General features: G+C 39.6%; 1 protein-coding gene across 10 annotated transcripts in view; it reads left to right on the forward strand.

Annotated features, from left to right (window-relative positions):
* Positions 1-6,667: 6,667 nt before the first annotated feature.
* The window catches only part of LOC101425300 (zinc finger protein 782-like), a 109,374-nt gene continuing 88,484 nt past the window's right edge, over positions 6,668-27,557 (forward strand). For 6 of the 10 annotated variants that reach the window (XM_058301506.1, XM_058301512.1, XM_058301511.2 and 3 more), the window contains exons 1-3: positions 6,699-6,810; positions 8,838-8,891; positions 13,894-14,020. In XM_058301506.1, coding sequence (XP_058157489.1) covers positions 6,717-6,810; positions 8,838-8,891; positions 13,894-14,020 — 275 coding nt within the window. In that variant the 5' untranslated portion in view covers positions 6,699-6,716. Of the gene's footprint in view, positions 6,811-8,837; positions 8,892-13,893; positions 14,053-27,557 lie in introns of all 10 variants that reach the window. The other 4 variants (XM_058301510.1, XM_071216608.1, XM_058301505.2 and 1 more) reach the window with 3 other exon arrangements.

Genomic DNA, 27,557 nt, shown 5'->3' on the forward strand with positions numbered 1-27,557 from the left:
AGTTTCTATTTCCCCATCCTCGCTGAAGTAAGTTAAGTTTCTGTTTCTCCTTATGCCACTCCCCTGGGCTCCGATTGGGCACTCCCTAAAGCGCGCCAAAGTCTTTCCGCAGAAGTTGCCAAACAACCATCTGCGCATGCGTGTGGCGCGAAAATCGAAAATCTAGTTACCCAATCATTTACCGACATATGCGCTGTCATCAGTGCATACCACCTCCTTCCTTCCTGGCTATAAATACCCTTGATCGACCCTCAATAAACGAGACTTGATCAGAATCCTGTCTTGTCTCCATTCTTCGTGTCTCTTGTCCCTGTCTTTGCGTCATTTGCTTTGTTCTAGATTCCCCCAGTGTTGGCCCGGGCTGCGGGCGGTCCGGGTCACTTTGACTCCGTGTAATTTCGTCAAGGTTCAACCATGTTGACATATGCGTCCCAATATCACTTCTTTTTACAGCAGCATAGTATCTTTGCATGTATATACCACAGTTTATTTATCCACTCTGGTTGATGGACACTGGGATGTTTCCATCTTTTGGCAATTGTGAATAATGCCGCTATGAACATAGGAATGTAAATATCTGTTCTTTTTCTAGTTTTCAAATCTTTGGGCTGTATACCTAGAAGTGGAATTGCTGGTTCATAATTCTATACCTAACTTTCCAAGGAACAGCCAAACTGTCATCCACAGTGGGTACACCCGTTTAAATTCCCATTAACAATAAATGAGTGCTATTTCTCCACATCCTCTCTAGTGCTTATAATCTTTCTTGTTTTAAAAAGAGATGTTCTAGTGGGTTTTAAATGGTCTCTCACTGTGGTTTTGATTTGCATGTCATATGGTTAATGTTGATAAGCACTTTTCATGTGGGGTTTATTTCCAAGCTATATAAAGAGATCATACAAGTCATTAATAAAAGAGCAAGCAGTCCAATTTTTAAAAAATCAACTTAAATAGTCATTTCTCCAAAAAGGAAATACAAATGGCCAAAAAGCACATGAAAAAATGTTTGATATCACTAGCTATTAGGGAAATGAAAACAAAAACGCAATATCATCTCACACCTCATAGAATGGCATTATACAAAAAACAAACAAAAAAACAAAACAGAAAATAAAATCATTGGAGAGGATGTGGAGAAACAGGAACACTCCTTAACTGTTGGTCCGAATGTAGAACGGTGCAGCCTCTGTGGAAAACACTTTGGTGGTTCATCAGGAAGCTAAATATAGAATTGCTGTGTGTTCAGGCAATCTCTCTACCAGGAATATATCCAGAAGAACTGAAAACAGGGACAGGAACAGGCATTTACACACCAACATTCATAGTGGCATTATTCACAATTGCCAAGAGGAGGAAACAACCCAAGTGTCCATCAATTGATGCATGGATTAGCAAAATTTGGTACATACAAGCAATGGAATATTATTCAGCCATAAAAAGATATGAAGTTCTGATGCATGCAACATGGATGAACCTTGATGACATCATCTTGAGTGATATAAGCCAGACACAAAGGGACAAATATTGTATGACCCCACTGATATGAAATAATTAGAATAAACAAATTCACCATATCAGAAATAAAATATAGGTTACCAGTCCATGGCAGGAGGGAGAAAGGGAATTTAGTGCTTAAATTCTACAGTTTCTATTTGGTATTTTAGCAGTGGGTGGTGGTGACTGTAGTGCAATATTGTGAATATAATTAGCATCAGGGAAATATATATTTGAATGTGCTTTAAAAGGGAAATTTTGGCTTGCATATATATGTTACTAAAATAAATATTTTTTAAAAATCCATAGACCTTTATAGTTAACTATACAATTATAAAAAGGCTCTTTCATCAATTCCAGCAATGTGGTACATTAAATCAAGGTGTTAATATGTTGATGTATGGGAACTCTCTTATTTTATTAAACTTACAACTGCTCTAATAAAAAGTTCTCCTCCCCTGGTATTTATTCCTCATTAATAATGAAAAACCGTGAGTAAAAGCTGATAATCATTCACAATATTCCAGGAGTTTCTTCAATGAAATTTTTAAATATACTGATAGCTGTTTTCAAACAGAAATCCTATTCATAGGATGTATTAACTTAGGAATTGTACATAACAAGTAAACCCAAACCCATAAAAGGCTCAGCAGAAAACAAGTTTATTTCCATGTCGACAAAAATCTAAGTGTGTACAAGGAGGAAACTCCATGCATTATAGTCATCTGGAACACTGCCTCCCTTGAGGTTGGACATTTTCATCTTCTATTCATTACTCACTGGGAGGAATCTCCTTATACTGTTCTGACACAGAATATCAGAGAACTTGAAGGATGTTGAGGAATATCTTTTATACAACTCATCACTGACCCTATTTTACACTTGCCAGATGTTAGTGTGCAAGACCTCATATGGAGGAAAGAGTGGTTGAAAATTAGAACAGTTGTGAGCTTACAGAGATGACATTGTTATTGGATCAAATTGTAAGGACATGCAAAATGGGAGATGCCCATGTGTAAGTCAATGTGAGGAATGAACACTAGTAGGATGATTTCCCACATTCATTACCATCTTAAGTTTTGATTTTCACATGGATTTGGTATACTATGAATCTCTACCATCCACATCTTTTTTCTGTACTCAAAGTGTTAGCTTTGAGCTAATGATTATCATATGTTACATTATAGGATTCCTCACTGTGTGATTCCTCTCATATTGAATGCAGTTTGACTTTTGGAGGAAAGTTTTGACATTTATATTATGTTCTGAGGGATTCTCCCCAATTTGGGTTCATGGAGTAAAAATTTCAGAGGGAATATTTCCCAGATTCATTTCCAGCATCGTGATACATTCCTGGGTGAGTGATTTGATATATAAGGAGGTCTGAACTCTGGCTGAAAAACTGAGTTTTTATTTCCAGCAGTATATTACCCTATATCCCATACTCATTACATTCATAGGGTATTTCTCCTGTGCGATTTGTCTGATGCAGTGGAAGGAATGATGCTTTAGTTGTAATTTTCAAAAAGTGAAATGACCAAGATATAAATACATAAACTAACTGTGATATGTTCATACAATGGGATATTATTCAGTGATAAAAACAACTGAGCTATCATGTCATGAATAGAAAGGAAGGGACCTGAAATGCGTATCACTAATGGAAAGATGCTCATCTGAAAATGCTATGTATCATGGGGCTTACTTGTGAACGCCAATTTAACACATCAATTCTATTATTTTATTAAGAGTTTACTGGTTACTTTTTGTCATGTTTGGGTACTGCAAGAAATATAACTTGTTAATATTCATGGCCTTTTTCAATTTGACTTTACTTCTCTGATAAATGAAAAACACAAGGCTTTAATTTGTGAAGAGAAAATACTGTAAAGCCTTGTCAGTTCTTCTTTGGCAATGGCATTGGAGAGAGAATGCAGGTATTGCATTTCCCTGAGCAGGATCATATATGGAAAGAGATTCTTCTCTCCTCAGTATTCTTAGATGCTCCAAAAAACTTCACAGTGTCACTCATCAATTATATAACTCTGAGGCTTAGAAGTTTTTAGCCAAGTAACTATGGGATATTCAGTGATAATAACAAGGGTATTCATATTTCAAATTTGATGTCTTATATTAGAGGGTATCATTTGCAAGGATGAATTGATACAAGTCTTTGAACCCATCACCAAAAATCATAACTCACAATACCATATTTGGTGGCTTTTATGGCTCAAGTAGAAAAAATATCCACCACTACAGTCATTTGTCTGCAGGTGTTCCTGACAACAAACAGTGTCTTGAAGAGGTGAATGTTGAGATGTAACTTTAGCAATGAGACTTGTGCACTGGTGTCTGGCTACCAGCTTCTTAGGAATCTGGTTGCAGTAGCTAGACTCATGTTCCACTTCTAAGATTCATGGGTATTGGAACTGGCTGCATTTTGGGTGTATTCTTGGGATTTAAAAAAAGCAAGGCTTTGATGGACTAAATGGCAGTTTGAAAGGAGGGCTTGCTAGTAAAGAAAACACTGGGGGGAAGCAGACTTGGCCCAATGGGTAGGGCATCTGCCTACCACATGGGAGGTCCGAGGTTCCAACCCCAGGCCTCCTTGACCCGTGTGGAGCTGGCCCATGCGCAGTGTGATGCATGCAAGGAGTGCCGTACCATGCAGGGGTGTCCCCCGTGTAAGGGAACCCCATGTCCTGTAAGGAGAGCCACTCGGCGCGAAAGAAATGCAGCCTGCCCAAGAATGGCACTGCACACACGGAGAGCTGACACAAGATGATGCAACAAAAAGAAACACAGATTCCTGGTGCCGCTGATAAGGATAGAAGCGGTCACAGAAGAACACAGAGAGCAGACAGCTGGGGGCGGGGGTTAGGGGGGAAGGAAGGGGAGAGAAATAAATAAAATAAAATAAATCTTAAAAAAGAATAAAAATCTTTTAAAAAAACACTGGATATTTCAAAATGGAATAATGTCAAAAGCAAGGACTTGGCTTAATAGTGTCAGAGGACCAACAAGCCCCTTTGCTCTGAATAATCTCTTTTCTCATACCTACTTGGTTGATGTTGAACAAATAAAATGTTTGTTTTTGCAGAATAGTGGATTACTATAGTTATTGGACCCATGAATTGAGCAAGTATACTAGGTGAAACTTGGGAGTATTTATTAGGAAAGTCCAGGAAACTGGGAATGCGTATGAGGACATATGTTTGGATTCAGACATAGTTGAAGCTCATTAAGCACAGTGAGTGCCTCCTGAAAACATCAGCAGATGTACCTCCCTGTGTGAAGCTGCTCCTCCATTCCCCTCTTATTACTCCACAAGATGATGTTGCTGACTGATGGACTCCTCACAAAAATCCTGATCTAAATCCCATGAGTGTAGGCAATTTTACCTTTTATTCCATGTTGCTTTCTCAGAACCTGGACTGATGTTTATTTTACGGCAGGCTTTATCTTCCTTTTCTTTTTCAAAAATTAGAGATGGTGTAGGTTTACACAAAAATCATGCATTATATATAGAATTCCATATGACACTGTATTATTAAGATCTGGCATTGTGGAGAAGTAGGAGCCTGTGACCACCCCCACCTGAGAGGAAAATTCCACAGCCCCCTAACCGCATATATCTCGCTTCTGTAACAAGCTTGCTGGACTGTAAAACCTTATCTCAAGGCCTCCTCCTGTAGAAAGTGTCATCAGCCCCTAGACCAACCTGACTCAGACCCTTGTAAATAATAAAAACTCCCCAACCTCTTATCTCCCCTGATAGAATTCCCAGTGCTTGATTAACCACAAACATCTGCTTCTGTACGTGCTTGCTTGCTGAGCTATTGCCCCCTGCCCTGAACTTAAAAGCCTATATAGGCAAACTCCCCCCGCGACTTGGGGCTGCTCTCCCCTCTGCGTAGGATGAGGCAGTTGCCGCGTGGCTAATAAAGCTCTCAATTGGAACTTTATTCAGAATCTGAGTCTGGTCGACATTGCTAGGCTATAACAGCATCACTGTCGTGCATCTATTACAGTAAGGGTTCACTGTGTTGTATACACCTATGGTTCTCTTAAAGTTTTATTCTAGTAACATATATACAACAAGTTAACAATAACTTTATTCCTGACAGATTTTAGAGTAAATGAAAATCCAAATTAAGGCATCATGAAGGATATGCTTTTTCCCTGAAGTCTGTAGCATTCAAGGCCTGGATTCTTGCAATTCTTGGTCCTTGGCTTCTCACATGGTAAAATACACGGTGACCTCTTTTGCCCTTTATGTTATCTATACTGTTTCCTCGATTTCACTTCTCTCTTTCTGTGCCTTTGTTTCTCTGAATTTCATTCCATTCCAATAAAGGATTAAGAGCAATCTGAGTAAGGTGGACCTTGGTTTATTGAAGTAACCTCAATGACGACCTACTTCCATTAAGTTCACACTCACAGGATGTAATACATTTAAAAACATGTTTTCCTGTGGTATACATACCTTCAAACCACCACACCTGTCATTATGATTGAAATCCAAGATCATTAACGTAAAATTTTGTCCAAACAAGAGAATTCAGCAAGAAAAATCGTTATTGTATAAAAATTGTAAATTTCCTTATGTATAATCTAAGTCTCCACTGCTGCACCAGACTGGGCTCCTTCTTAGAATCCCCAACCTGTGTTCCGAGGGCGCCAATACCAGACTCTCTGATCCATGTGTCCGGGATTTGTGGAAACACAAAGGAAGTCGTGGGATAAATTTTGTAATTTATGAAGTAAATTTAAATTTAAAGTTATATAATTTCAATGCTAAACACTTTAATAGCCAAGCCTTTAACATATCAGTTAAATTCCTACACAATTCCCAATTTTTTTTTCACACTTAAAAATCAATAGGATTTTTCCTCAATATTTTTAATATCTGGTTTATATTCAGGTTTTCTAAAGTGCCTCCAAATATTTTATGAAAAAGGTTGCTCTTTCCTTCTACATCTGATTGGTACCATGCTTTGCACTCTGCGAGAAAGTTCAAGTTTGATCCTCAATCTCCGAGCTCTAACTGCAAGCGATAAAATAAAAACTTGTAGGATATCATCGCTCAACTTTCCAGAAAGCGGAAACGCCGTATTAACGCTTCGAAGAACAGACGCGAAGGTTTGTGGGAAATGTAGTCTGGACTCGCACTGACCTATAGCGCGGCATTCTGGGAACGGAAGTCTAGGTTTCCTCTTCGCATGTGCGGCGGTAGACGTGCTTCGTCTTTTAGTCCTCTCGGATATACCGAGAAGCGGTTCGAATCGGTACACCGAGTGAACTTGCGCAGCGTGGGTAAGAGCGCGTGGGCAGCTGCCGGGAGGGACGGGTCTTTCCTTCCTTGAGCAGCGAGAATGGGAAGTCCCGGGAAGCTCCCACCGCCCAGCGACCGTGCGCGCACGGGTCCGGGCGGTCGGCACCGGGCAGATCCAGGTTGGCGATCCCTGGCAAATGCTTTCTGATTTCTAGTGTCTTGTGAAATCCTTTGGGTCAGACCAAGTTCCTGTCCCTTCTAGTGTTTTAAGTCTGATATAGGAATTCCAAGAGTCAGGTTTTTGGTCCTAAAATTTGTTCCTCAGCTCCAGGTCTCAGATCCCTGGAACAAAGCAGTCCCGATGCGGTAGTAAGCACGGGGACCCTAGTGGGTAGGCTCTTACCTGGAAGGAAATGTCCCTCTTCGTTTTCAGTTCTTAAGCATAGCTTTGGAGCAGATAGAAGAAACGAGAAAGGTGCAGGTTCTGATTTGCTTGGAAGAAGAGCTTCTTGAGTTCCCTGCCCACAACGCTCCAGACTTGATTATAGCGCCACCTCCAGGAGCCACCACAGACTGTGTGACAGTGGAGGGTTTGGGCCACTTTGAGAGGTGGATTGTGAGTGGAGAGGCCCAGTATCAGGCTGCCCAGGAAGGGCCATTTCATGGGGAGGTTTTATTGGAAAGGTCTGGAGATAAGGGAAAACCTGCCAGAGGAAATGGTTTCCACCCAACCATAACGGCTCCTGTTGCCTTAGTTCAGTGCACAATGCCCTGGTGTGACTCATGTCCATTACTGCATGTGGCACCACTCATGTTATTCTAATCTTAGAGAACCTTAGAATGATGGTATGGCTGGTTTCCATGGTTATTTACTTCAGATTCTTTTGAAAACTTTAAAGACTTTGGGCCTGATTAGTTCAGTCACTTGTCCAGGGTCGTTCAGGTTGTTTGTGGCAGAGCTAGGAGGAAAACACAGAGCAGTTCGCTCTCTCACAGATAAGTTAGTAGGAGCATCTTATCCGAAGGACCTTTGGTGTTAAATTATAGGGTGGTGTATGGGAAAAAAGATACCTAATGTAAAATATGAACATTGTTAATAGTACTGTTTAAATAACCTTTCATCAACTGTAAGGAAGATAGCTACTATTAAAATAAAATAGTACAATTATTTTTTTTGAAATGCTGTCATCAGTTGTAACAAACGTTCCACACCAATACTAGATGTTGGTGTTTCATGGTGCATGTGAATTGTGTATTTTATGCATCACTTCTGTAAACCCATAGCTTCTATAGTAAAAAAGTTATGTATATGTATAAAAGGATTTTTGAGAAACTATATCACAGTTAAATAATTAAAATTCTTTGCTTTATATCATTCTCTTTTCCTTTTTCTCTGTTCTCTGTTGACTTTCTATGCAAAGGGGTAAACACTATTGCTGCGAAAATAGAAAAATTATGTACCCTCATGAAAGAATAGTGTTTATCCTTTGATGTTTATTTGTCTGAAGAACAAAGGCAGTGTAATTTTTTTAAATTTCCCCCTCCCCCTTGCAGCTTGCTTGCTTTCTGCTCTCTGTGTCCATTCGCTGCACGCTCTTCTGTGTTTTTTGTTTTGTGTTTTTTTGCTTGTCTCCCTTTTTGTTGCATCACCTTGCTGAGTTGGCTCTCCACTGTGCTTGTGGGCTGGTGGCACTCCGTGGCGTGCGGGTGAGCCTGCCTTCACAAGGAGGCCCCGAGACATGAACCCAGGGCTTCCCATATGGTAGATGGGAGCCCAACTGATTGAGCCACGGCTGCTTCCCAAGGCATTGTAATTTAATTTACTGAGAGATGTTTGTATTCATCCAGTGAAGAGCTCTAGGTTAAAACCCCATGAACATTTCAGAATTGCACATGAGCAGATACTAACACCCCAACAAGATCCTACTCATGCCTTTTCAGGCCCAGAGTGCCTTCTTTCCATAGGGAGGCTGCTGTACAGCTAAAGTATCAAATTTTTAGGAGGTGAAACTAGATACTTTATGGCTCACTGGATCTCTTGACCCCTATTCTCTTTCTTTACCTCCAGCTGAAACATTCAAGTTCTCCATTCTAAGAGGTGCAGAAAATGAAAAAATCTCAGGTGAGCTTTCTTCATACCCTACATTTATTGTAATGGATTTAGGAGGTTTTATCAGGGTGCATTCATTAATTGGAAAAAGAGTGCTAGAAATAGATGGATCATGAGGGGAGATTTCCCCATTGAGTTTGATGTTTGCTGTCAGTTCAGGGAAAGTAGCTACTCTCCTGCTAAGATGTCATGTTAGTCATGAATTTGCATTGAATTATTTTGAATACATTTTGGCTTCTATGAAACACTGTCTTTTTACAATATGTCTTAAAATGAGGTAATGTGGGGAAGCGGATTTGTCCTAATGGATAGGGCGTCTGCCTTCCACCTGGGGGGTCCAGGGTTCAAATCCAGGGCCTCCTGACCCATGTGATGAGCTGTCCCACGTGCAGTGTTGATGTGAGCAAGGAGTGCCATGCCATGTAGGGGTGTCCCCCACATAGAGGAGCCCCACGTGCAAGGAGTGCAACCCGTAAGGAGAGCTGCCTAGTGCAAAAAAAATGCAGCCTGCCCAGGAATGGTGCCACACACATGGAGAGCTGACACAGCAAGGTGATGCAACAAAACGAGACACAGATTTCGGGTGCCTCTGACAAGTGCCACTGACAAGAATATGAGCAGACACAGAAGAACACACAGCAGATGGACACAGAGAGCAGACAACAGAGGGGGAGAGGGGAGAGAAATACATTTAAAAAATAAATCTTAAAAAAAAAATGAGGTAGGGGGCAGACTTGACCCAGTGGTTAGGGTGTCCGTCTACCACATGGAAGGTCAGTGGTTCAAACCCTGGGCCTCCTTGACCCGTGTGCAGATGGCCTATGTGCAGTGCTGATTCACGCGAGGAGTGCCATGCCACACACGGGTGTCCCCCATGTAGGGGAGCCCCACGTGCAAGGAGTGCACCCCGTAAGGAGAGCTGCCCAGCGTGAAAGAAAGTGCAGCCTGCCCAGGAATGGCGCCGCCCACACGTCCTGTGCCGCTGACAGCAACAGAAGCGGACAAAGAAACAAGATGCAGCAAATAGACACAGAGAACAGACAACCGGGGAGGGGGGAATTAAATAAATAAATAAATCTTAAAAAAAACACAGATTCCCATGCTGCTGACAACAACAGAAGTGGACAAAGAAGACGCAGCAAATAGACACAGAGAACAGACAACGGGGGGGGAGGGGGGAAGGGGAGAGAAATAAATAAATAAATAAATAAATCTTTTTAAAAAATGAGGTAACGTGTCTTCCAACTTTGATCTTTTTCAAAATTGTTTCGTGTGTCCTGCGTCTTTTGCTCCATTATATAAATGTTTAAAATATTTCTGAGATTTTGATTTTGATGACATGACATGTTGATCATGTTGAGTCTTCCAGATCATGAAGAGTGTCACTCTCCATCTATTTAAGTGATTATGGAGTGTTTTGAGCTGAGAAAGAACAGCTTTGGCATGTATTTAAAAATAATAACTCTGCTACTGCTGGAGAATACAAGAGGGTATTGAGGTACTGGTGGTGGAAGTAGAAACAGGAAGAGTGTTGGCTATTTCAGTTATCCTAACAAGAAATGATGCTTTACAAAGTATGACTGTTTACCTAGAAAAATCAAAGAGAATCTTATGAACAATTATAAGACTTAATGAGAAAGTTGTAGTAAGATACCAATACAAGAAATATAAACAAAGAGCAATAGGTTTCTTTATAAAGGTAAAAACCAGTTAAACAGTTGCAAGGGAAGATATATCCCATTGACCATTGCAACAACCAGAAATTGGGTGTTAATTTAATAAAAATATTTAAAATCTATATGAGGGAAAAATATCTATCTGAGGAAAACTATCAAAGTTTACAAAAATGTATTAAACATAGAAATGAGAACATGTATCCATATTTATGAATGAAAATTCTAATAATTTAAAGATATCTACTCACTAAATTTTTATCAGTTCTTTAACATGCCGGTCAAAATGGATTTTTTAGAGCTTAATTACTAAGTCTTGTAAGTAAATATGTAAAATTGGCAAGAAATTTTGGAACATGTTGTGATGAGACTAAGTTGCCGAATAAGATATAAAGCTGTATTATAAAAGTAAGATGATTAACACTTTTGATTCTAGTGCAAAATTAAAGGAAAAGGACAACATAGTACAGAAATAGCCCATGCATATATCAACAATAAAACAAAGGTGACTTTTTAAATCACATTTTAAAAAGTACAGTAGTAAAAAGTGCTGCCATCAATTGTGGCAGATCTTCTATACCAATGCAAGGCATTGGTGTTTGAGTGGTGTATGGGAATTCTGTATTTTATGCATGATTGTTTTGCAAATTCATAACTACCCTATTTTAAATATTTAAGAAAATATCAAAGTGGAACTTAAGGATTGTTTAATAAATGGTTTGGGGACAGTGATAAGTTTTGGGAAAAAAGTTCATTCTTTAAAGTATAAAAACATTCATGGGGAATGAGTAGTCAAATGCATAAATAATAACTGGACAATGAAACAAAAAATCCAAATACTAGATGAAGATACAGGTCATTGTCTCTTTTTTTTTTGTCTTTATTTATTTATTTTAATTTTACATTAAAAAAATTTGAGGTCTCCATATACCCCCACCCTCCTCACCCCACTCCTCCCATAACAACAACCTCCTCCATCATCACGGGACATTCATTGCACTTGGTGAATACATCTCTGAGCACTGCTGCACCACACGGTCAATCATCCACATTATAGTTTACACTCTCCCCCGTCCATCCAGTGGGCCATGGGAGGACATACAATGTCCAGTAACTGTCCCTGCAGTACCACCCAGGACAACTCCCAAGTCCTGAAAATGCCCCCACATCACATCTCTTCTTCCCACTCCCTCCCTCAGCAACTACCATGGCCACTTTCTCCACGTCAGTGCTACATTTTCTTTGATTACGAATCACAATACTTCATGAATAGAATATCAGTAAGTTGACTTTAATCCATACTCTACTCCTCCATCCTCTGGACCTTGGAATGGTTATGTCCACTCCACATCTATATCGAGAGAGAGCTTAGATTCCACATGGATGATGGCTGCAGTTCTGCTTTCAATTGGCAATCTTGGCTCCCTGGTGTGTTGGTTGACCTTCTTCACCTCCATGTTAGCTAGCTGGGGTAAGTCCAATAAACCAGAGGGTAGGAGTTGCAAGTCTATTGAGGCTTAGGGCCGGGCGGTCACATGGACAGTCCAGAGATTCAGGTCCCCTGAGTATACACTAAACCCCACTGCCAACCACAGGTCCGGTTAAAGTGACAGAAGAGGCTTGTGAACGAAGATCACATCTGAGTCCAACTCCATCACACTCAGGAACACAAACTCCAAAGTAGGGCCAAATGACATGGCACTGAACTCCATCATTGTCTCTTTATGTCTGGCTTATTTCACTCAACATGATATTTTCAAGGTTCATCCATGTTATCACCTATGTCAGAACTTCATTTCTTTTTATTGCCTAATAATATTCCATTGTATATATATATCACATTTTATTTATCCATTCATTGGCTGATGGACACTTCGGTTGCTTCTACCTTTTGGCACTTGTGAATAATGCCACCATGAACATTGGTGTGCAATATCTGTTCGAGTCCCTGCTTTCAAATATTTTGAGTATGTACCTGAAGTCAGACTGCCAGGTTATATAGTAATTGTATCCCTACCTTTCTGCCTTCCACCCCAGCTGCTCTGGTGATAACACTTGTTATTCTGTATCTGTTTTTCTCTTGATGTGCTGATATATTCATTATAGTCTCTGCTGTGTCTTAGTAGACCTATTCTTGTGTGATATGAATTGTATAATTTTCCTAGAGTTTGACATTTGTATGTTTGCCTTGGCTATGATTTTTTTCCATACAAACATTTGATTTTCATGTTGATAATTTAGCAGTGTTTTCCATTTTGATTTTGGAATGAATCATAGTTGTGCGTTTTCCACTATAACATGGTAAAGACTCCTATTTTGTCTTCTAGAATGTGATTGATTTTATTTTGTAGATTCAGATATTTTTATACATTTGTATTTTTTTAAATTCATTTTTAAAAAAATATTACATTCAAAAAATATGAGGTCCCCATTCACCCCCACTTCCCCCACCCCACCACTACCCCCACAGCAACACTCTCCCCCATCATCATGACACATCCATTGCATTTGGTGAGTACATCTCTGGGTATCGCTGCACCTCGTGGTCAGTGGTCCACATCATAGCCCATACTCTTCCATGTTCCATCCAGTAGGCCATGGGAGGATCTACAATGTCCGGTAATTGTCCCTGCAGCACCACCCAGGTACATTTGTATTTTAACCTACTCTGTGTGGTGATGTATAAATCAAACTTTCATGTCCCGGAGTACCATCTAGTTATATCTTTGATGTTGACATCCAACCTTCCTGCACTCCTTTGAGATGCCACCTGTATTATACTTAGGAAACCGTATGTATGTATGCCTGTTTCTGATTTTGCCTTTGTTCCCAAGGTCAGTCCATTTCATCAAGTATAAAGATCATACTGTTTTAATTTTTGAGTATACTATTGGAAATTTTAGCCAGGGATATTAAGAGAGAATAAAAAAGAGAAGGTACAATATTATAAAGAAAAAGTAAAACTTCCATTTTTTAGACATGATATGATTGTGTATCTATGTAAATCCAGAATAATTTACATAGAAAGTATTAGAAGTAGCAAGTGGCAGCATATAAATTCCTTGTTTTTTAAAAATCAAATGATTGTTTATATCCCATCAACAAAGAATTAGAATATGGAAGTTTATACTATGATATTATCTAAAGTTCCTGAAGCATTTCCCCAAAGTTTGTATAGAGAGCGCTCCTCATCAAGATTTCTACTTTAGGACCATCATAGGCATCCTTTAGAGCATTTTGTTGGAAATTCTGAACAGTAAACATGTAAGAGTTGATCTAAGGTGTTTTCCATGTCACCTGTTTGTGGACCCTTGAGATTGACCAGAAATGTGCTGTTACAGGCCTCAGTGTCGTTCAAGGACGTGGCTGTGGAGTTCACCCAGGAGGAGTGGCAGCACCTGGGCCCTGCTCAGAGGACCCTGTACAGAGATGTGATACTGGAGAACTACAGCCACCTCGTCTCAGTGGGTGAGCAGATCCTCGTGTGAACCCCTTATAGAGTAAATTTTGTTTTTTTCTTTTCTTAATTTAAATCTTGTGTAGTTAAGAGAAAATAAAATTCAGTCGTTTGTAGTGTACACTCTCATGTGTTTTGGAGATGTATTCAGTTCACTACTACCAACAAAATCATGATTTGGAATATATCCATTACCTCAAAAGTTTTCTCATATCCCTTTGCAGGAAGTCTTCCTCCATCTCTACTCCTTTAACCCTGGCAACCACTTATTTGTTCTCTGTTGCAACAGTTTTGCCAAGTCTTGATTTTACATAACCAGAATCATTAAATATATAACCTCTTTGGTGTCACTTATTTCACTTTTCATAATGCTTTGAAGTGCGTGTATTTGTTCTTGTATATCAATAGTTTATTCTTTTCATCTGGAGTAGTATTCCTTTGTACACATAAACTGCAATTTGTTATCACTTATCAAATGATATACATGTTTTTTTTTTCCAGTTTGGGGCTATTATGAATAACGTTTCTATGAACATTTGCACACAGGTCTTTGTATCATCATCTGTTTTCATTTATCTTGTGTAAATACTAAGGAGTTGGCTTGGCGGGTCTTTGAATATTTATTTTAACAAAATTGCCAAATGTCAATTTACTGGTATTCATATTGTATTATACTTAAAGGGTTGTAACCATTGGGAGAAATTTGATGAAGAATGTAATTTTGCTAATCCCTGAGAATCAATTATTTCAGTGCAAAATATTTTTAGAAAAATTATAGGCAAAAAGAAACAACCCCAAAAAACCTGAAAACAGTTTCTCCTTTAAGAAATACTATTTAAGAAAATGACAGAGGGTGAACACTTTTGATAAGCTCTCAAGCAGGCCATGCTGTTTTTTATGTCCATTACCAATGTACAAGAATTCTCAGTGCTTTTGGTTATCAATGGTGGGTTTTGTACAACTTATTTTTTAAGAGTTATTTGATATATGAATTTCTTCCCACTCTCAGCATTTGTCCTCACAGTTGGTTCTCTGTGACTGTACATTGTGTGCTTCTCTTCTTTTATTATTATTTTTTTAGTAGGATCTGAGGACCAAACCTGGGACCTGCTGTATGTGAGGGAGGCACCTAATGGCTTGAGCCACCTCTATTCCCACTTGTGGTGTTTCTCATTGTGTTTCCAGTTGTGTCTTTTTGTAGCATTGTCTTGTTGTGTCACGTCACTGGCCAGCCTGTCACATCAGCTCACTGTCTTGCTCATCTTCTTTAGGAGGCCCCTGGAACAAACCTGGGACTTCCCATGTGGGAGACAAGAGCCCAGAGCCACATCACTCCCTTATTAAGTTTTAATATGTGCTCCTTGCAGAGTAGCAATGTTGAACATCCTGCGAGTAGGTCTTTCCCATTCATAAATCTTTAGTGAAATAAGTTAGCTTAATCTTTACACAAATCTTTATTCCTTTTTTTGTTCTTTACATGTTTTTTCTTGTTGAGTTGAAAGTGTTTTAATCTTTATTGTGTATATGTTTAGCCAACTTTTAGTCTCCATCTTTGGCTTGCCTTTTCTTTTTCCTAGTGTTTTCATCTATTTTTATTTCCGACCCTCTCCATGATGAATCCCTTGTCTGTCTGCTCCTTATTTACTTGTTGTGTCTGCTCATTGTGTCTCCTCGTCTGCTCGTCTGGTTTAGGAGGCACTGGGAACTGAACTTGGTATCTCTTTTAGGGGGTGGGTGCCCAACCCTTTGAGCTACATCTGCTGCCCGCTCATTGCTTCTACTCATTCACATCTTTTTGTGTCAGCTCTTCTTCTTTAGGAGGCACAGAGAACTTAAACTGAGACCTGTCATTGGGAGGCAGGTGCCCAACTGCTTTAGCCACATCTGCTCCCTTGTTCATTTTCATTTGTTTATTTTTTACTTAGGGAACTTGTGAGCTTTCAGAAAAATTGTGCATAATGTGCAGAATTCTCCTACATTACTGCTCCACTTACACCTTATATTATTGTGGAACATTTATTATAGATATGGAAGAACATAATCAGACTATTACCAATAACTGTGGTCCATATCGTACACTTGGTATATTTTTTCCATACACCCCCTTTTAGCGTTTTTTGAAGAGCTGTAGTTAATATAAATAGTTCATTCCTTTTATTGTTGCACAGCGTTCCATTGTATGAATTTTAATAGATCGTTTAGCATTTCATCTATTGTAAGACATTGTATTTGATTTTTTTTTTTTTTACTAATAATGCTGCTATAAGCATTCATGTACAGGTTTTTTTTAAAATATATTTTTTATTTTTAAAAGGCACATAGATCACATAGAATATTACATTAAAAAATATAGAAGGTTCCCATATACCCCACTCCCCACAATCCCCACTTTTCCCACATCAACAACTTTCATTAGTGTGGTACATTCATTGCATTTGATGACTACATTTTGGCGCACTGCTACACAGCATGGATTATAGTTTATATTGTAGTTTACACTCTCTCCCAGTCTGTACAGTGGTTTATGGCAGGATATATAATGTCCTGCATCTGTCCCTGCAGTATCATTCAGGACAAGTCTGAGTCCCGAAAATGCCCCCGTATCACACTTCCTTTTCCTTCTCCCTGCCCTTAGCCACTCCCATGACTACTGTCTCCACATCAATGATAAAATTTCTTCCATTGCTAGAGTCACAGTAATTTTATAGTAGAATACAGTAAGTCCACTCTAATCCATATTTTATTCCTCCATTCTGAGGACCCTGGGATGGCAATACCCATTCTACCTCTCAGTTGAGAGGGGGCTTTGAATCCACACAGTTGGTGGATGGGACTCTTGTGCCTGCTGCTATAGACTCTCTTTGTTCATTGGTGTGGTGGATGTCCGTCCTCACCTCCCTGTCAGCTGACCTGGGTAAGTCCAACAAACTGTAGTGTGTATGCTGCAACACTGCTGAGGCTCAGGGCCTAGCTCTGATATGGACAGCCCAGAGATTCAAGTCTCCTGGGTATATAGCAATGCTGGCACCAAGCACAGTGTCAATAAAAGGGACAAAAGAACCATGTGTAGAGAAGTCACATCTGAGTCCAATTTCATCACTCTCGGGAGCACAAATTCCAGAGTAGGGCCCACTGGCAAGGCAATGAACTCTGGAGGCATCTGCCATGACTGTAAGACCTGGGTGTTTCTGTAACCTTCAAGAGTACCACTACCTCGGGTTATATATACTTTGGCTGTCTCTGAGATTCTGCTAAGATGTGTGTAAGCGTGACACTCTGATCACCTCCCAACTCATTTTGAAGTCTCTTAGCCATATAAACTCATTTGTTTTTACCATTTCCCCCTTTCATTCAAGATCTTTTCTTGTTGCGTCACCAGCTGGTTCTTGGTAGTAATCCCTTGGCACCAGGGAGGCTCATACCCGGGAGTCATGTCCCATGCTGGGGGGTGATGTAATGCATTTATATGCTGACTTTGGCTTAGAGAGTGGCCACATTTGAGGAACATGGAGGCTCTCAGGAGGAAACTCTTAGGCACCTTACAACACTAGGCGAAGTTGAAATTTCAAGCGCAATAGGTTCATAAACATTGTCATCAGTATCAAGGGCCCATCATTGGACCATCCTTCTTCACTGATCATTACCCTTGCACTTGGGGGATTGTTGCTGTACCATTGTTGAATGCAACAGAGCTTCCCAGGGTGAGAACCCAGCACTCCCTCAGTTGCCATGTGAATCTCTACACACTCTTTTAATACCCAATGAACATCCAGACATATCTATATAACCTATTTGCACACCCAGGCGAACTCCCTCCCATGCATTCTCCATCAATGAGGACCCACACCAGTGCTCCTCCCCTGTCATAGTTGAACCCCTCTGTAATCCAAAACTTCTTCAGAAAAGAAGCCTAATATATTGCCAAATTCATTTAATAGAAAAATGACGTCGTAGTGGTAGGTTTAAATATTAGAAATAAAATACATAATAATTTAGAAAAACTAAAAGTAAAAAGAACTGGGGTATTAAAAAATGAAAAATACTATTTAAAAAATTTTTTTTTGATGTTTTGCCTTTCATCACTGTAATAGGTGTTATCCTGTAGGTACAGTGAAAAGGCAGTCTCCATTTCTTCCTCAATGTCCTACTTTTTTTTTTTTTTTCACTATGTCTTCAAAGAAGTTTTGGTCACAGTAAAGTTACATGTAGAATATAGAGGACTCCCATATACCCAACATCCTCACCCCCTTTCCCCTTCCCCAACAAGTATCTTTTTACATGTGGATGTTGTATTTGCTGCAACTGATGTTCAAATATTGAAACATAGCTACTAACCATGGTTAGTAGTTTACATTATGATTTACATTTTAGACATACACTATTATAAAGTTTTGGTGAAATTTAACATGGCCTGTATTCATCATTGCACGATCGTGGAGAACACTTCCATTGCCACCCAATTACCCCCTCTTCCATTTTTTCTATTCCTCTCTTCCTCTCCCCTTGGGGCCCACAGTGACAACCAAGCTTCACTGCTTGAAGGGCAGGATTCATAGGTACTTCCAACAATGCTGAGGGCTTGACACACTAGCTTTTCCTTCCCCATTAGGAGCCACCCATACTCTTGAGAGATACCCTCCCCTCTGTTTGAGAATATTGGGCCTCCCCAGGATGAGGGTACAATACCTTCCACCTCATTGTATGGGTCTCCACCCACTGACAAAACACACTAAGACAAGATGAGCACTCACACCTTCCCTAGAAGCCTGACCCAGGTGTACCCTGTGTCAAATGCCCCCCATCCAATACCCTAAACCAGTAACCCTTCCTTATTTTGTTGTCTAAGGAGTTTTCACAATATTATAGTTTCAACCACATACCTACCAGTCTCCTGTGTTCACCTGATGTTCATTTCTCTGCGATAAAAATTCACTAGTGTCGTTGGTAGCTCATATTGTAAGCATGTGTTTATTTGTCCAGAAATTGCCAGCTGTTTTCCAGATAAGAGACCTGGTCATTTGGAGTTTGGTATGAACATAGGAAACTGAAAAAAAAAATTGCTCATGTCAGATGGGCTTCTAATGTGGTGCTAAGTGAAATAGAAGAAATTGTAAGGTCACATGTTAGGTAATAAGGGGGATACACATGTTTATTTGTCAAGCCTATAGGAAGATAAATTGGATACTTTTTTATAAAATGTAACACCTTTAGGAAGTTGAACAATAAGGCAAGAGAGAGCAAGGCTCTAGTTTAGGGTAGTATGAATAGACAGAAGAAGAAAAATGAGAATGAGAAATTTTTGTAACAAAGAGAGCCAATATTAGAAAGTGTTGAAAGATCAGGAAGATAGAATAACAGAGATGAAGGTATTTAAAAATTCCTGGGTGGTACCGCAGGGACGGATGCTGGACATTGTATGTCCTGCAATGGCCCACTGGGTGGACTGGGGGAGAGTGTAAACTACAATGTAAACCACTATCCGTGTGGTGTAGCAGTGCTCCAAAATGTATTCACCAAATGCAATGAATGTGCCACGATGATGAAAGAGGTTGTTGATCTGGGAGGAGTGCGGTGAGGGGGGTGGGGGATACATGGGGACCTCATATTTTTTGAATATAACATTTAAAAAAAAATAAAGAAGGAGAAAAAAAAGAGAAAAAAAAATTTTCATTGTCTTTATAGTTGTCCATTATTGAAGGAGAAAGATAGTAGAGCAAAATAATTGTAGGGGCAGTGTGAAGGCCAGAAAGACTTTGATTCATAAGTGAAAATTTAGGGAAACGGACTTGGCCCAGTGATTAGGGCGTCCGTCTACCACATGGGAGGTCCGTGGTTCAAACCCCGGGCCTCCTTGACCCATGTGGAGCTGGCCATGCGCAGTGCTGATGCGCGCAAGGAGTGTCCTGCCACGCAGGGGTGTCCCCCGCGTAGGGAAGCCCCACACGCAAGGAGTGCGCCCCATAAGGAGAGCTGCCCAGCGCGAAAGAAAGTGCAGCCTGCCCAGGAATGGTGCCGCCCACGCTTCCTGTGCTGCTGACGACAACAGAAGTGGACAAAGAAACAAGACGCAGCAAATAGACACAGAGAACAGACAACCAGGGGAGGGAGGGGAATTAAATTAAAAAAAAAAAAATTTAGTAGAGATCCCTCAAGGCCAGGGAAATTTAGTTCAGATTCCCGAAAATAGGAAATGTTGCATTAGAGTCGAGATGTGAGAACACATGTGTAAGTAATACTCGGTAAGTTGGTAGTCATTAGAATAATGCACAGTGGCTTAAATTGTGCAGATAGATGAGGCAATGAGTGACTTACTGTGTGGTATGAGGAGCAGAACAGAGGGGACAGCACCTTCAGACACAGACACTGCAGGAGGAAGAGAAGGAGCCTGCGAGTCAAAATTCAGGCACTCCAGAAATACTTGCTGCGAGCTTATTATACAGCTTATTGCATTCCAGGCAAAGAAACAACTTTGAACAAGGTTCACTAGATGCAATGAAGAGCTGGTGAGTGCTTTGAAGAAAACACAAAACAGAGGAAGAAACATAAGTAGACTGCCTGAGATGAGGGATGTCATTTTAAACAAGGTAGTCATGGCAGACCATGCTGAGAAGAGGAAACTCATGACAAGATAAGATTTCCTTATCTGTGATAGATGCAAACCCTTATGGGCCATATTTGTAGTAAATATCATCTCCCATTGACTTGTCTCTTTCTAACCTAAAAACATCCAACTAATATAAATGTGCACAAAAGTCTCACATGCATTTCAGCAAGTGGCAGAGGGTGAACACCTTTGTATAAGTATTATACAGGTCAAGAAAAAGAAAATCTCTGTCTATAAAAAAAATTCCAGATGTTTTTTCTTTTTTTATTTTTAAAGATTGATTTTATTTATTTCTCTCCCTTTTCCCCTGCCGTTGTCTCCACTCTGTGTCCAGTCGCTGTGTGTTCTGTGTCTATTTGCATTCTCTGTGGCACCAGAAGGCTGTGTCTCTTTTTTGCGTCATCTTGCTGCGTCATCTCTCCATGTGTGCGGCGTCACTCCTGAGTGGATTGCACGTTTTTCACGTGGGGTGGCTCTCCTTGCAGGGTACACTCTTTGTGTGTGGGGCACCCTCCCATGAGGGTGCCCCTGTGTGGCACAGCACTCCTTGCATGCGGCAGCTCTGCACATGGGCTAGCTAACCACGTGGGTCAGGAGGCCCTGGGTATCGAGCTCTGGACCCTCCCATATGGTAGGTGGATGCTCTATCAGTTGAGCCACATGCACTTCCCCAGATATTTCTTCTTAACTAAACCACCTTAATGCATAAAGTTTAAGTATATTATGAAATTTATACTAATCACTTTGTTACTCTACTTTATAGCTTCATAACTTACAAATGCAACTCAAATTCAGTACAATTTGCTTTTACTTAATGCTTTATATGAATGGAATCACAGGGCTTATTAACTTCATTTACTGTCTTGGTTTTGTATTCAACATTGTGAGATTGTGCCATATATTTGCTTTATCCATACTTTGGTACAGTCCCTTTGCTGTATAATATTACTCCTTTCCGTAATTGCACCACAATTTATTTCTCCATTCATCCGTTGGTAGGTGTAGCAGTTTGGCATCATTTATGAATTCTAAAAATAGATATTGGATTATGTTTGTAATCTGTTCTGTTCCTCTGGGCATGATTAAATTATGATTAGGGCTTTGATGGGGCCATATCAGTAGGGCCAGTAGAGAAAATTACATGGCAGAGAAGAAAGTTGGAGTTATGATGCTGGAGCCCAGGGAGTAAATACACAGAGAAGCAGATACATGAGGAAGGAGAAGGCTCCGTTAGACATGGCAGAGGTCCTGGGAAGAGAGACGTACCATTCGCCTGAGAGATTATAGCTGACCTTGTGAAGAGAGCAGAGCAGCTGAGCCCAGAGGGAAATGATCCCTGAGAGTGAGGCAAGACTTATCCCAGCCTATAGCTGATATTGGAAGAAGCTGGGACAAAGGAGCCTGAAGAGGAAGAGGAATACTGTATGTTGGCAGCCATCTTGCTCCAACATGTGGCAACAGACTTTGGTGAGGGAAGTAACTTAAGCTTTATGTCCTGGTAATTGTAAGCTTTTACCCCAAATAAATATATAATAACCAACAAATTTCTGGTATTTTGCATCAGAACCCCCTTGGCTGACTAATACAGTAGGCATTTGGCTTGTTTTTATTTTTGAACAAAATTCTCACATGCATCCTGGAGCACAACAACAGACCTTTCTTAAGTGTGTATGAGTTCCAGACACTGGAGAAACAACTTCAAACAGGATTCACTTTATGTGAAGAAAGGTGAGGAGTGCTTTGGAGGAAATGTAAAACAGGGAGTGTATAACTAGACTACCTGCCATGAAGGATATCATTTTTAGAAAGGTGGTCATGGGAGGCCAAGCTGAGAAGTGGACACCCATGATAAGATGAGATTTCTTTATTAGAGAAGGATACCATTTGTAGTGCATATTTGTAGTAAATATTATCTGTTACTCATTTGTTTGTCTTTTTCTAACCTTTCAAAAACAAAAAACTAATAACAATATACCTAAAACTGTTACATGTATTTCAACAAATGGCAGAGGGTAGATACCGTTCTATAAGTATCATACTGGTCAAGAAAAAGAAAATGGCTATGAAAAATCCTAAGCATTTCTTCTTGAGCAAAACTTCCTTCATGCTTAAAGGTCATGTCTATCATGAAATTCATAGTAATTATTTCATCTCTCAAATTGATATCTTTATAACATATATGCAACTCAAAAACCAGTACATTTTTACCAATTGCTTTATATTAATGGATTCACAGAGCTTACTATGTTTGTTATTTTCTTCATCTCTGTTTAATATTGTGTGATTGATCTCATATTTGGTCATGGGCATAATTTGGTTGTTTCCCTTTGCTATATTGTATTACTCCTTTCAATAAATGCACCACAGTTGTTTCTCCAGACATTTATTAGTGGACATTTGCTTCCTGGAGCACAGCAGCACATCTTTCTCAAGAGTATATGGTTAGAACCAGAACTGTCTCATATGCATATGTATATCTTTGCTTTTTCTCAGTAATATCCATTGATTTCAAAAAGTAAGTGCATCACTTTCACTTCCACAGCAGTGATGGACACTCTGATGCACCACATCCTTATCAACTGCTGTTACTGTCAGACTCTTAATTTCTGCCATTGTACAAACATTCAAATGTGTGGCGGTACCTCACTGCAGTTTCAGTTTGCATTTCTATTATAATCAAAGAGGCTTAAAATCTTTCTTTCTCCATGTTTACTGGACATGCAGATTTACATTTTGCTCATTTTTCTCCTGGGCTACGTGCTTATCATAACTTCAAAGATTTGCAGAAATCTTTCTAGGACTTCTAGATTGCCCACCTAGGTTGTGTCCACAGTAGTAGACATATTATACATTCCTCAGTATATAGATCTCCTGAAGGGCTATGTCATAATAGAATCTCTTGTGTAGCCATTTAGTACCATTTGGCCAAGCAGCCTGGGGGTTGAAGCATGTATAGAACATAAATGGTATATGAATTTAATGTCATCACCACAACCTTGGTCTGTGTGAGTTGCATCTTTCCATTAGGAAGATTTGTGGAGGGGCAGATAGTTGCCACGCTGGGGTCATCTTGTAGCTTTAGGGATACCTAAGGGTGAGTGACCTTTTTCTAACGTAAGTGATGATTTGTGGCCACTTTGGTAGGGTAGGGTACAAACTTCGGGTAATAGCCCTTTCATGAAGGTTGCACATGCAGTAGTTCAATAGTAGTTGCTTACAGGCTGTTATATTGTTGACATGCATGAAAAACAGCAATCAGTGCTGTAAGTCCTGTACTCCAACAATTGTCATTGATTCGCCAGAAGGTGAGTTCCTGTCAGTGATGAGGTCATGGGCTGGAGTGATGTTGTCTCATCATTGGAGTTCAACTCTGAGGTGTGTATCTTTCCCAAGTAGCTATTCATAAAGAATGAAGGTTTAAATAACATTGGGGGGAGGGTGTAGCAGATGTTGCTCAAGCAGTTGGGTGCTTGCTTCCCATGTGAGAGGTCCTGGGTTTATTTCCTGGTGCCTTCAGAGGGAGATGAGCAGACAACAAGTAGAGAGAGAGAGGGGCCACTTCATGAGAAATGGGAATTTTAAAAAAACTTATAAAAATATATTAAAGAAGTAGAAGAGGATGAGCAAGACAGCGAACTTACACAGTGGGCTGGTGTGGTAAGCTAATGCAATGAGGAGACACAACAGGGGAGGAGCGGATGTGCCTCAAGTGATTGGGTACTTCCCTCTCACATGGGAAGTCCCAGGTTTGGTTCATGGTGCCTCCTTAAGAAAAGAGGATGAGCAGACACAGAGCACGCAACAAAAAGATAGAGAGAGGAGACAGCAAGCACACACAATGAGCACGGGGAGAAATAAATCTTTAAATACCTTTGGGTTGATTTGGGAATAATGGTTAGGAACTAACAGGCAGAGCTGAATGCTCTCACAGAAACAATGGAGAAACAGCCAAAAGATGGCCAAAGGACCTTCTTTGGAGTCAGCAGATCAGGACAGTGCTACACAACTCTCAGGAGGGTGAGGGACAAAGACAAAGAAGCCAAAATGACAAACATGATTTACCAAGCGCTTCTGGTGGCCAGCAAGGGCTCCCTCACCCACTGCCAAGACATTAAGTTGGATGAAAGCCCTGAATTATTGTGGCCAAATGAGAGAGGAACAGAAACCTTCCTCCCTGTCAGCTGTTTGAAAGGAAAAGGGAGGAGATGTTGGGGTGCTTTTCTTCAATGAATTCAGTAAGCAGAGCCCACTTAGAATCTCTGATCTGGAGATACAAACAGGGAAGCCTAGACTGAAGCATCTCTTTGGAAAGGTGTGCTGACAAACACTGTCTGCTGGCTGGTCTGGACATTGCATGGGTTAAAACTTTGCCGTGCTATCTGTATCCAGTCCCTGGGAGAAAATCTGTACCCTGCTAATGAGTCCTTGCCTGATTTGAAAACTTAAGCTGAGATATTTAAAAGACTTGGATTAAGTTAAACCAAATATCAGCCATAAAACTCTTAGAAGAATATTTAGGAATATATCTTCAAGATATTATGGTAGGCGGTAGTTTCCTAAACATTATTCCCAAAGCACGAGCAACAAAAGGAAAAATAGATAAATGGGACATTTTCTAAATTAAATACTTTTGCACCTGAAAGGACTTTGTCAAAAAGGTGGAAAAGGTGCCAACTCAATGGGAGAATATATTTGGTATTCACATAATCTCATAAGGATGTAGTATCTATGGTAAACAAATCATACAACTCAACAATAAAAAGACAATCTACTCAGTTAAAAAATGGGCAAAAAACTTGAAAAGACAAATATCCAAAGAACGAATACAAATGGTGAAGAATCACATGAAAAAATGTTCAACATCACTAGCGATTAGGGAAATGCAGACCAAAACTATAATGAGATATCAAATTACACTTATTATGCTGGCCAGTATTAAAGAGTTGAAAAACTCAATGTTGGAAAGCATGTGGAGAGATAGGAGCACTTCTTCACTCTTGGTGGTAATATAGACTATTACAGCCAATGTGGAGGGCTGTTTGGAAGTTCCTAAGGAAGTTGAATATAGACTTGCCATATGACCTAGCAATACCTTTTCTAGGTATATACCCAGAAGAGCTGAGAGCAGAGACACAAACAGACATAGGCACACCAATGTTTTTAGTGGCATTATTCATGATTGCCAAAAGTTGGAAACAACCCAGTTGTCCCTTATCTGATGAATTCATGAACAAATTGTGGTATATACACACAAGGGAACATTGTGCAGCAATAAGAAGAAATGAATCCGTGAAGTATATGACATCATGGATCAACTTGAAGGGCATTATGTTGAATGAAACAAGCCATACACGAAAGGACAAATATTGTATAATAGTGCTATTATGAACTAAATATTCTGTGAAAATTCATCGAGTCAATAATTAGAATATAGTTCAACAGAAAATATAAGTGAATGATAAGTGAATGGTAAGCTGAGGATTAATCTGTGCAGAACTGTTAAAAAGGTTGCTTATAAATCTTTGGAAATGAATATAAACAGTTAAAGCCTATCATGGTAATTGTAACTTGTAGTACTCTTGATGGGTAGGACAGTGGTTGGAAAAGGTAAGTCTAAAGTATTCTATATTACTAGAAGTAAAGCTAAAAATGGTAACATGAAACTGTTTAAGGTAGTAAAACCTCATGTAAAACATGGTTATGGGTGATATTGTATATATAAGTGTGTTTTTACAAAATATAAATAAAAATATACTAGACAGAATGAAAAGGAGTAGCAGCTATGTATGCCAGGTAAGGCATAGAGAAACTGAGAGTGATGAGTTTTGTCTCTTTGTTTTTATTTTATTATTTTAGGAATAAGGAAGGTTCTCTGGGAGTGATAGGGGTGATGAATGCACAAGCATGTGATTACACTGAATATCATTAATTGTACTCTTTAAGTGGATTTTGCTTTATTGATGTGTATCAATATATTTGAAAAAAATACCACTGGGAATCTCTAGTTTTGGTTCAGGATATTATGTGAAATGTTTGTCATCACAGAGTTCTGTGACTTTTAAAAAGTTTTCTGAAAAGACTTTGTTGGCATGTTCTCACATGGGAGAGTATATTTTTTCCACACTTAGGGAAAAATTTTGGAGTTGGACTTCACTGTTTCTGCAGGCTGGTCAGTTATGTTGTTTAGACATGACTTTTAGATAGTTTATCAGTAGTGTCATTGAATAGTGGGTCCAGTGTGGTGTGTTGAGCATTTGTGGAAATGTGTGGAATCAATCTTCTGCTTGGCATTCATTTAGCTTTTTAAATCTGTGGATTTCTATGCTTCCTCAAATTTGGAACTTTTTTTTTTAAATACTTAAAAGAATTTTTTAAATGATTCTTAGATTATGTAAATGTTGCATTTAATTTAGCACATTCCCATATGCCCCACTCCCTATCCCTCCCACACTTTCCACATTAACAACATCCTTCAATAGTGTGATACATTTGTTACAATTGATGAACACATATTGGAGCACTGCCACTAAATGTGGATCACAGATTACAATATAATTGAAAGTCTCTCCCACACAATGTTTAAGTTATGATAAAATATATAATGGCCTGTATCTGTTATTGCAACATCATTCAGGAAATTCACAAATCCTGAAAATACTCCCATTGCATACCTATTTATCCCTCTCCCTCCTCTCAGAACCTCTGGTGGCCTCAACAACAGTGATAAAAATTATTCCATTGCTAGAATAGCAGTAAGTGTATAGTAGAAAAACAGTAAGTCTATTCTAGTCCATTGTTCATTCCCCAATCCTGAGGATTCTGGGATGGTGATGCCCATCCGCCTCCAATTGAGAGGGACCTTAGATCCCATGGGGCAGATAGATGGGTTTATCTTGCCAGCATTTGTTGACTCTCTCTGTTCCTCGGGATTGACATTGTCCATC

The sequence above is a fragment of the Dasypus novemcinctus genome, chromosome 8 (assembly GCF_030445035.2).
Source record: "Dasypus novemcinctus isolate mDasNov1 chromosome 8, mDasNov1.1.hap2, whole genome shotgun sequence".
NCBI classification, from domain to species: Eukaryota; Metazoa; Chordata; class Mammalia; order Cingulata; family Dasypodidae; genus Dasypus; species Dasypus novemcinctus.